Raw genomic sequence first — 11,454 nt, 5'->3', positions numbered from 1 at the left:
TTAATTAGTGCGAGTGAGCTGTGAGCGGCATGCCAAATGAGTCCGTAGAAATGGCTGGATATATAATATGTGCAGCTAGCCGGAGGGTTCGGCATTTGGCATTTGGTAACTGGCAAACAGCCCGGGGCAACCATAGATCACGGCTTGAAGATCGGTGCACAGTGATCACAGGCTAAAAGTGCCGACACCATTGCGAAATTTATGCCTGCCAAAAGATCAACCTACGATTGCCGATCGTATCGATTACACCGTTCGACTTCTGTTGGGTTCAGGTCAATTGCCCTCGGCTTAATGGTAATCGATATGGTATGGAAGCCATGCCATACCACTGCAGCCGTAGGGAAGCTGTATCTTAAGTAGCTATTTAATGTACCCAGATGCCGAGTCGCTGATAAGGCGATGATGGCGTCTCCTACTCCAGATGATCGCCGCGATGATCGGTAGCCCAGCAAAGCGCTTTCGGGCGCCCAAAATGCGTCCGAGAATGCGTCGCTCTCGCCGTGAGAAATATACATAAATATTATGCACAGAAAGGCAATCAATCCATCCATCCATCCATCCACCGATCGATCCATCGATCCAAACATCTTAACAAATTATAAGGCCCGAGTGGCGCCCTCTTGGGTCGTCGTTAAGTATCTCAACTAGTAGCCGCTAGGCAGCTACAGAAAGTGATCATCTCAACGACAGGCCATCGATCATCCCAGAAATACCTAAAAAAGCAAAATAAAAAAAAATGATTGGAGAAAAATCCGAGTCCAAAAACCCAGATTTTGAGATGGCTTATGCTGGCGTGGTAGAAAGCGTGTTGGAAAATTAAATCATCGTTGCTTGTGGTCTGCGGACTCCCGTCCCGTAGTTACCTCTGCCTTCCTGGCTAATGATGCGCTCGACGCACCTTGAGCATCGGCTTAGTAACCACCAAAAACCGAGAGAAAACCTGTGGATACAAAAAAAAAACGTTGAAGATCTCTATCAGCGGGTTAACTCGTTTAGCATTTAGTTGCAGGCGCCTAACCAGCTAACTTTATCGCGTAGTTTGCATCTGGATGCGCATACCGTTTTCCCAGGATTATGGATGCTGTATTCCGGATTCTGAACTGGGATGGGTCCGAGGCCACGCCCTGTCTTATTAGGCGCAGACAGTGTCGTTTATATCATTTATATTATTTTATGGCATTTGCCCTTTGTCCGTGGTAAATTATGTGTAACTTGTAGTTTTGGCAGCTCACGATCAACCGATCTTTCGAGCATCCAGGCAGGTGACACACGGGTTTTCGTGGCCACGAACTGGTTAATTAGGGTTGTCCATGATTTATTGATCTGTCGAACTGGGGAAATGTAACCTGTCTCAATGATTATGGCCATTTATAAGCTGATCGTCTTTTAATATATGAATATGGCTGGTCATTTTGATGGGCGGGTTATATGTTAATTGCCATTGCCATAGAGATTGTGTGGGTTGTTCGTAAGCTTCCGTCCACCCGTCCACCCGTATACCCGATCTAAGTCCCTTCGCCCCTGCAGCTAATCTCCTCTGGCCCAATCTTATCCAGCACGAACATATGTCGTTGTCAAACTCTGGCAGCTTGACCGCTACCGTTCAGCATCTGCAGATCCAAGGCGGCAGATAGCGGCGGACTCACAAAGATGTCCTCTGGACGAGGCACTCCGGATCGGGTCGTCTGGCGCCACTTGGCTACTTGAACTGCAGCCAGCCACTTGTCGCGTCTTTCGTGCCTTCAGTGCTCTGAAGTCCTTTCGCTTTATGGGAGGAGGGCGCGTCGAGGGACAATACAAAATTATTACTTCAATCGGCGACAGAGGACTGTGCTCAGGTACACGTGCATCTTGGGCAACTGAAGACACCGCCGCCCACGGGACACTTCACACCCAGCGCGGCGCGACACACCGCAAAACGACCTGTCCTGGGAATCCTGGGCATCCTTGGAACCGAAATCCTCGGAGCGTGGTCACTTTGTGGGCTGTGCCGATGTCGCGTCAACTTATGTGTCTCTGTCTCGATTAGGTTCACTGTCGCTCCAGTTTTCCCTGCACCCGCATGACGCAATTACACCTGATTTATCCGCAGGTCAGTATATCTGTACAGAGATCTGCTTGTATCTTTTGTGTGACAGTCCTTTGTCGGCGTTTTTTTCGCAGGCGTGAAGCGTTACATTTTCAAATCAAATCTTTTGTTCGAAGTGCTGTGATATTTGTATAAAAATATGTATTTTACGATTCTCTGGCGCCGCTCGCTGCGAGAAGTCATCATCCTCTTCATCCTCAGCTGGCCAGGCACCGGAGATATGCCGTCTCGTCCGGATCCGGAGTCGCAGTGGAGGCTGGGCCATGGGAATCGGAAGAGAGTGCCATGGCGACAGCGAAATGCTAATTTAATTGAGGCTCTCGACATTGACTGGCTTTCTAGTCGACTGAAGGCGAACTCAAGCCTGAAATTATTTGCTGGCGACGAGTCAAGGGATAAACGCACGTCTGTCGACGGATTCCCTTTTCTATTTACCAGATCAACGCATGGGAGCAAAAACAAGTTCAAGATCAACGGCATTTTACCCAAAAATCAAGTATTTTGCATCGAAAGCAAAGCGATGAAGTACTCTATTGGCTGTTGAACTGATTAAATTGCTATTATAGTATTATAGTTTGTGGAATTATAAGTAAATCTACTCAGAGTTCTCTTAATCAAAGAAAGTCCTTTCTCATCCAATAAGAAATTTATTCACCAGATATTTAACCATTTTAAACAAACTTGTAAATTTGAATAAATGGGACAGTTATTCTTCTGTTAATAAATTAAAACCCATTTGTGTTTTCGACTCGCTTTGATAAAGCAGTTAATCAACTAAATATAAAATATTATTCGGAATCTTGAAGCCACTCATTAGCACAACTTAAATGTGACTCACTCAAATGCGTTTTAAATGCTCAATGGCTCACTAAGTAGCCTTTATTATGCTTCCTGTGAATAGGAATGTGCATTTCAATCTGCTTCCACCCGCAGGCAATCAAGCCCTCAATTTCCAATGCTGACAAGCACTAATCAATAGGCCCTCGAGACCCAAAAACAATATGCATTTCGGTTTTCCATTTCTGTATTTTTGTTGTTCTTTTTTTGGGCAAATCAATAGCGAGGGCATATCGAAATTCCAAAACGGGCAATTAACAAAGCCAACAAAATTTATGTTTCACCTGTCTGCAGCAAAGTACATAAATACCCAAGAAACGCCAGACAATGTCGAAGATAGGGAACCAGCTAATTACACGGGGGCATGGCCAGCGGAGGGAGGGAGAGGCAGGCCCAAACGGAAGACGGCTGCAATGGAAATGGCAATGGACATTTTCCGACAGCGCCAAAAAAAAAAAACAACCCAAAAAGAAACAAAAAACGAAACAGACACTCAGGAAAAAAAGAATAAGCCGAGAGGAGAAGAAAAGGCAACGGCAGCTGAAGACTGCAGACAGCAGACAGGCGCGCTGTGGAAAATCTCACTTCTGAATTACAAGCAGCGCTATGGCCCGGCTATATCCACATCCACATCCACATCCATGTGCATACATACTCTGTGCATGGTGACAGTGATCGAGAGGGAGACAGGGAATGCGGCTCGGAGGCAGTGGCGCAGAAAAAGACTGCGGCTGATGAAAATCAACAGGCCTAAGCGTTAACTTCGCCACTCGGCTGCACGCAGCTCGCTTTTCCCCGCTCCTCCGTTTCCTGGCTCACAAAATGGCGCCCCCAACGGTCCGCCGATCTCCGCCAGAGCGGGATAACACTAGTGCACCAACTGCGTAGGCGTTCGCCGCCAGCCAATCACAGGCGCCCAGCGCCCAGAACCGGTTTTCCCGGCATAGCCGCTACCTGCTCTGCATCGGGAAAACAACTGGCTGCGACCCACGGCGAGCTAGCACTCGAGCGGAGCTACTCGAGATCAGTTCGTTGCGAAACGTCGAGCGTGAAAGAACCACAGAGCGCATCTCCAGTTGCGAGCGAGTGAGCAGTGAAGCATTCCAGTGAAGAATCCCTATCAGAACAGTACTATCACATTTTACCGAGCACCAGCACCGTGCAAGTGTTCCGAAATGCTTTCCATGCAGGAGCTAATGGATATGCGGATGCAGCAGCAGCTGGCCCACGAGATCTACCGCCAGCAGATCATGCAGCGGATTCCAGGTGGGTTTCTCCATAAGCTCTATGGATGCTGTGCGAGTGCCGTCGGCAAATTAGTTTGCGGTTTTCAAACTATAAAAGATGGTCTTATATGGAGCCGAGCTTAGATTATGATTTCGGATATGATAGGCAGTTTATATAACATGAAAACAAAAGTTTAGGCTTGATTGAGTGCTACCTTCCTAACATTATCATTTGATCATAAATGCATTATGTCCCTTTTAATCGTATCTTAAGAACAACCTAACAATATATCCCGATTAAATGAAGTGGATAGCGAAATTCCAGCTAGCTTGGAGATATGATTTCTGCAGACCCACCTCCCTGAATAGTTGCAATGCAAACCCATGCTAATGAACCCACCAAACCGCTTCTTCCAGATCCCTTTCCATCCATGTTACCTTTCAACATGCCCCACCAGCAGCCGCACATGATGCTGCCCAGCCGCCCCGCCCTGCCCGGCGTGGAGGCCAAGTTGGAGAACAACGATCTGTGGCAGCAGTTCCATAAAATCGGCACCGAGATGATCATCACAAAGAGCGGCCGGTAAGTTTCCGTTTCCCGCGAACCCATTATCCTATGCAAATAGACCGAGTTTTCCAAAAGTCAAGTGCGTCGCACGGCCTATGTAAATATTTGCTCCTGTCCCAGGGCCAACTTTCCCAATCCCTATCGTACCCCTGAACCTTTCGATTGCCCGGGCCTAATGTGGCGCCTGGCCATAATTCAAAACGCAGCAGGAGCTCACGCTCGGAGTGACAACAAGTGCAGTGTAGCCGGCGGAGGAGAACACAAGAGGAAGACGCCGCCCTGGCGCCGGACCGCTCATAAAAATCTTTCTTCCCTCGGTTTCGGCGTTGACAATCGGGTTTTCGGTCGATCTACCTGCGCTTTTCACACTTTGCCCACAATACCATTCCCTACCATGTCCGTGACCCTTCTTCAAAGCGAAGTGAGCGGACCCTAGCGTTTCTCAGATAGGGGAACTATCGAATTGTGACTACCGAGCGGGAGCCGAGACAAATTTACATAATTATGATCTGAACTCGAAGTTTAAGTTGCAAGCCTACACGCGAAGAAATCGGCTGTGTAGTTAGCCTAGGTATCGAACAAAACTCAGCAATTGCCGCAAAAATCGCATTTGTGAACCGCTTTTTATAAATATTATTGCAGCTAATTTTTTTTTAAGATTTTTTTTTTTTTAAGTAATAATCCCGTACAAATAATGTTTTCTGTGCTGTTTAATCCGCGACAGCAGTCACTTTCTCGGCTCATTAGACATGCATTCGACGCTTGGAAGCCGTTAGGGCGACACCCAGATCTTGTCTAATTGCTTGGCGCCAGATTCCCCCCAGCTCCTCCAATCTGCTGCCCCCTGCGCCTCCTTGAAGCAACGATCCACCGATCTGCCGCACAATTAATCATGTGCCGGTGGCATATTGTTTTGGGCTGGCCAGAACTGTTTGCGTTACCTTTTAAATCGATGCGATGCGATGCGATGCGGAGACACCCCGCTGCCCGCCACTTTTGGTCCATAATTACACACTTGTTAGCCGGGGCAACAAATCACAGGCGATATGAAGTAAAATAGAATAGATGCCCGGCGACGCCTTCTTTTGCAATGCTCCTTCCCTGATTTATACGCAGTTCGTGGCAGGCCACTTAATCAAGTCCTATTCTTCTCATCCCTGCAGCCGCATGTTCCCCTCGATGCGAGTTTCCCTCAGCGGCTTGGAGGAGGAGGCCAGCTATTGCGTGCTCCTCGAGATGGTGCCCATTGGCGACTGCCGCTACAAGTTCTCCGGCTCCCAGTGGGTTCCGGCCGGCGGAGCCGAGCCGCAGAGTCCGCAGCGCATGTACCTGCATCCGGACAGTCCGGCCACCGGTGCCCATTGGCAGTCCCAGGCACTGCTCTTCAACAAGGTCAAGCTGACCAACAATACCCTGGACAGCAGCGGACACGTAAGTTTGCACGCGTTCACAGAATCCACTGAGTGGGTTACTTACGGCTCTCATTACCATTTCCAGATCGTTTTGGCCAGCATGCATAAGTACCAGCCACGCCTGCACATCATCCGCAGCAGCGAGCTCACCCAACTGCCCTGGGCTCCTCAGCAGGCGTTCGTTTTCCCGGAGACGGAGTTCGTGGCTGTCACGGCCTATCAGGTGGGTTAAGCACAACATCCTTCTCGGCCTCCATTGAGGAGATGTCTGACAGGACAAAGGCTCTGCGGGGGTCGTCGCCTAATTGAGGCATTTCCAAATTTGTCGCCTCGCCAGCCACTTGAGATTGAGCCTAACTAGGATCACTGTGGCACTTTTCCAGTGCCCCCCAGTCGGCGGCTACTCACTGACGCCTCGTAGATCAAATTTCTGCCAGACAGAAACATTAGCGATCGTTTTTCATGCTATTCAAGTTGATTTTGAATCATAGTTTTTGTGTTTCATTTCAAGCTGCATATCTATCTGCTATGACCATAAATTCATTTGTTAGGCTTCTTTATCCAAATTAAAAGTTTAAAAGAAATACATGTGCAGCTACTAGGTTCTCTTGTTGTACTGAACAACTGAAAGCTAAATAACTATGTTAATTTATAAATTTTCCTTTATCCTTGCAGAACGATCGCATCACCAAATTGAAGATCGACAACAATCCGTTCGCCAAGGGCTTCCGCGAGTCGGGTCAATCCCGCTGCAAAAGGAAGCTGAACAGCAGCGGAAACTCCACTTTGGAGTCGGAGGACGATGGCTCCAGTGTGAGCAGCTGCGACTCTCCGCAGGCGAAGCGGCAGCGCCAGGATTTTGAGCAGGACTCAGCGGGCAGTGTTTCCCCAGCTTACTATGGTGCAACTCATCCAGTTGCCAACTCCATGTCGCCGTATCTCCGCCATCCCCTGAGCTATGGACCCAGTGGTGCTGCCGGATTGCCGCCCAGCATTGCAGCCGCCTATTTCGGTGGAGTTCCCACTCAGCTGCTGCCCATGCCCCCAGCCACATATGTGCCAACTGCCGCTCCTGTTAGTCCTGTGCCCTCACAGCCAGTTGGCTCCAGCACACCCACAGCCTCCGCCTCAGTATCAGCAAAACCTTCGACCTCCACGAAAAGAAATAGCTTCAGCATTTCAGCCATTTTGGCCTACTAAAAGGATGTATTTCGAAGCCTACTAAGTTGGAGTCATCTTCTGTTGTGATTAGTGAGAAACGTGTGCATATACCTTGTAAGCTACTCTATGCTACATTTAAGATCGTCTAAGAACCAAGCTGCAATCATATAAGTTCATTTGTTAATTCGTTTTAAGAGTCTTTGGTCGAAATAAACAAATCAGACATCGAAGCCGTAGAAAATGCAAAACTATTTGCGGGGGTCAACAGCAACCTTCAGAGTTTCCGTTTTTACAGGTTTTGGCCATACCGCCAGTGGCTGGGCCAAAAGCAGTTCTCGGCCGCTTTGGCGGACCCAAGACAAATTAATGCTCTCCATTATGGTGACCAGTCGGTTCTCGAGCCACACGTATCTGAAACACATCCAACTCCGGTAGTAGTTAAAGCAATTCTCCAAAGATAAGGCGTCCATTATGAGCAGCGATTTGACGGCTTTCAGGCTGTTTGGTCTTTGCCGACTGCCAACTCCCCTGCGATTCCATCCCCATCCCTGGGACGCGGAGATGACGCAGAGCTGGGTGCACGGAGAAAAAAAAAGTATCTCACATTATTATTGCAAACATGAAGAAAGGCTTCAATATATGACTGATTCATTATCTTCAAGGAGAGTGAACAACAACGTACATTACATGCGCGAATTCTTTAGCCTTACTTAAATTTACTAAAATGTATACATTTCAAGCGCGATTTTTTATTTATATAAGGTTCAGCTTATTAATTGAAGACCAAGATTTTAGTTTGTTTTAGCTTGAGCTAAGCTAATAGAAATGGTCTTGAATATGCCTGATAAGTTAAAGCAACTGCATCTGACCCCCGACTTTTCTTGCAGTGCACGTGCTGCTGCTGCCGTCTTGTGAAATTTTCGTTTATCGCACCTTTTATGGCCATTGGCCGGGCCGAAACGAAGTGGGAGCTGGCCAAGAAACCGAACCGAAACAGAAACCGACGGAGAGACTTTGGTGTGGTCACTCCTTGTGTGCATTATCGTGTCAAATGCGACAAATCTGTCTGTGGGCCGGCGGCTGCCTTTCAGCTTGCATAATTGAGCTGATAACTCGCCGCTCCGTGGATGTGTGCGGTCCACTTTTGAGCGTTTCCTAAACGGTGGCGCCAAACATTTCGTGTTTAATATTTTTAATTAAGTTTTTAAGTGCGCCCAGAAGGAGATGGTAGCGGCAGCACAGAGAATATCTAGGCACTCACATGATGGCCCGAAGGCGGTTAGTTCAAAGGGCCAACCAATTGGTTTGGCTTCCATTCATAGAAACCTATGCATATATTATGTAAGCCAAATCAGCGCGAAATAATTCACCAGCCACACGAAGTCGCGTTTCAAGCTGCTTTTTTGACTAATTTCGGCTTAGTTTCGTATTAGTGGATTTTGTTGTTCGATTTGTTGGCGCATAAATTTACATCTGAAATGCTGAAACAATTAAATTATGGGATTTGCACGTTTTCACCAAAAACAAAGGGGGCCAAAAAACAACATCAAATCAAATTTGTTGTCGGCATTTGCGCTTCAGAAGTGTTTTTTAAATGCTAGGTGTATTTTTGCTGACTCGCTGCTGGCTGCTTTTTGAAAAAACGGTGGCAAAAAGCGTCAAAATTCGTAGATTATGAGATAAAAATGGAAATTGGAGACGCTCAGGCATTGCATTTCTAATTTGCGCTTGTTTTAATATACTTAATGAATTTTTATGTGTAGGTTGGTCCAATACCAATATGCCCAATACCCAAATTCAATACCCAAATCCAAATCCGGTTTTCACTCGAAGCTGTTGATAATGATAATGAGGATAACGATGCTTTATTGAGAAGGTGTTGCCGTTCGGATCTGAATTTTATTTGCGCCACATGTTAGCGGATTGTTGTTGCCGCTGCCACTGCCGCTTTGTTGTTCTTTATTGCTAATTATAATATATTTGATTTGGTATTTAAGCTTTAAGCTATAAAAATGTTCGCATTCTCAGTTTTACGAGCCAACTGACTGCAAATATTCAATTAAATTGTGCGAACGAGAACAGGTCTATGTGGGTTGTGAAAACTGATCATAGTTAACACACCTTTTTCTATAATATTCGCACTATTTTATTGAAAAAGTGCTCAAAAGTAAAAAAACTTAATTTTTGAAAAGCGGTTTCGTTGGTTTCTGCCATATCAATCATATTACTGTTTTTATGTCAGTAAGATACAGTTCATCAGTAAGATAACACATAAAAATTAAAACATGCGGATAGTTATAAAACTAGTAGTTTTGCTAAAAAGATGTATAGTTTGTGCATAAATTTTATTAACTGCATTGCTTTATTTCCTACATTTTACGCAATATTTTACACACCATGTTTTACATGTGTCATGTTTGTTACAAAGGTTTGAAGCCGTGCTACATGAATACACTACCAAACAAAAGTGATAGTAAAATAGTAAAATAAATAGTAAATGCAATTTGTGTGCTTAAGCCAAACCTTAGTTTTCAAAACAAACAAACAATAATTTATACATGAGAAACTTGTGTATATAAAAGGAAATAATTACTTTTCCATGTTTTGAGTCAGTGCTAAGCAATCTCCCTTTTAAGTGGAGTTTCCAACCGTTTGACTATTGTTGGTATAGGATGGCTTTTTAGTAGAAATATTGTAGCCCTTTGGTTTTTTGTCGCTTTCTAACTTAGGGTCACCTTGGCTCTAAGTTCCACATTCCAAATTCAACACTTAAAAATGCTGTTAAATTTAAAACCCCGTCTTGGACTGCAATTGCCGGGACGCTGCACCCAGCTGGCAATCAGTCGCTATGCCAGCAAAGGTGGCGGTAAGGTGGACCAGGAGGTGCTGGAGCAAATGGAGGAGGGCTTCAAGAAGCTGGCCGAGTCGAAGTCCAAGTCGCTGCTGAAGAAGCATCTCACCAAGGAGATCTTCGAGAAGTTGAAGATGAAGACTACACCGTCGTACAATTCCACACTGCTGCACTGCATCAGCTCGGGAATGTGCAATCATGACTCCGGCGTTGGACTCTACGCTCCCGATCCGGAGGCATATAAGGTGTTTGCCGATCTCTTTGATCCCGTCATCGAGGAATACCATAAGTGCTTCAAGAAGACGGACAAACAGCCGGCGACTTCTTTCGGCAAAGGTGCGGACTTTGAAAACCTGGATCCCGATGGCCACTTTATCGTATCCACGCGTGTCCGATGCGGAAGAGCCGTCAAAGGATTCCCCTTCAATCCCTGCCTGACGGAGAACGACTACGCGGAATTGGAAAGTAAGATCTGTGGGGTAGTGTCATCCCTCACCGGGGAGTACAAGGGCAAGTACATGCCACTGACCGGAATGGACAAATGCGTACAGCAACAGCTCATAGAGGATCACTATCTGTTCAAGGAGGGCGATCGATTTCTGGCCGCCGCTGGAGCCTCTCGATATTGGCCCGCTGGAAGGGGCATCTTCCTGAATAAAGCCAAGAACTTTCTGGTGTGGTGCAACGAGGAGGACCACATACGCATCATCTCGATGGAGAAGGGTGGCGACCTGGGCAAGGTCTACGATCGCATGGTTGGCGGCGTGGAGGCGCTCGGCAAGCAGCTGCAGTTCAACAGAGATGAGCGACTTGGCTTTCTGACCTTCTGCCCCACCAATCTGGGCACTTCCATTCGCGCCTCGGTGCACATCAAGCTGCCCAATCTAATGTGCGAGCCCGAGGAGATGAAAAAGTTGGCCGACAAGTATCGCCTCCAAATCAGAGGAACCTCGGGCGAGCACTCAGAGGCTAAGGGCGGGGTGCACGATATATCCAACCAGCGCAGGATGGGACTCACCGAATACGAAATTATCAAGGAGATGCACGACGGAATCAAGGGCCTCATAGAAGCCGAGTGTAAGGCAAGGTCATCTTAGTTTTTAAGGCTGTGATTGAACTCGGACTTCACTCTTTAAATTTAGGTGTTTTCTTTCATAAAGAAATAAATATTTGTATACCATTTAAATAATATAAAAACAGAGTAGCAAAATTGGGGCAATGTATCTATCCATTAAATACGAAATATCCGTTGAGTTTTAATTTTTTTTGTATTTTTTTAATAATTTTAATTCTTTTATAAACTTAAGACT

The 11,454-nt window shown here is 46.4% G+C and overlaps 2 protein-coding genes across 2 annotated transcripts; both read left to right on the top strand.

The window, feature by feature from the left end:
- The first annotated feature begins 3,910 nt into the window (after nt 1-3,910).
- Nucleotides 3,911-7,523, top strand: LOC6545036 (T-box transcription factor TBX6). The gene is made up of 5 exons (XM_001971532.3): nt 3,911-4,192; nt 4,570-4,735; nt 5,884-6,151; nt 6,218-6,355; nt 6,808-7,523. Exons 1-5 carry the CDS (start codon nt 4,102-4,104, stop codon nt 7,330-7,332), a joined length of 1,188 nt encoding a protein of 395 aa, XP_001971568.1. The 5' UTR covers nt 3,911-4,101; the 3' UTR covers nt 7,333-7,523.
- A 2,473-nt stretch (nt 7,524-9,996) lies between these two features.
- On the top strand, nt 9,997-11,404 carry LOC6545035 (arginine kinase). Its single transcript, XM_001971531.3, has one exon. It carries the CDS (start codon nt 10,069-10,071, stop codon nt 11,239-11,241), a length of 1,173 nt encoding a protein of 390 aa, XP_001971567.1. The 5' UTR covers nt 9,997-10,068; the 3' UTR covers nt 11,242-11,404.
- Nucleotides 11,405-11,454: the final 50 nt, after the last annotated feature.

The sequence above is a fragment of the Drosophila erecta genome, unplaced genomic scaffold (assembly GCF_003286155.1).
Source record: "Drosophila erecta strain 14021-0224.00,06,07 unplaced genomic scaffold, DereRS2 tig00000021-arrow-pilon, whole genome shotgun sequence".
Classification (NCBI taxonomy): domain Eukaryota; kingdom Metazoa; phylum Arthropoda; class Insecta; order Diptera; family Drosophilidae; genus Drosophila; species Drosophila erecta.
This window is presented reverse-complemented; position numbering and strand designations above follow the sequence as displayed.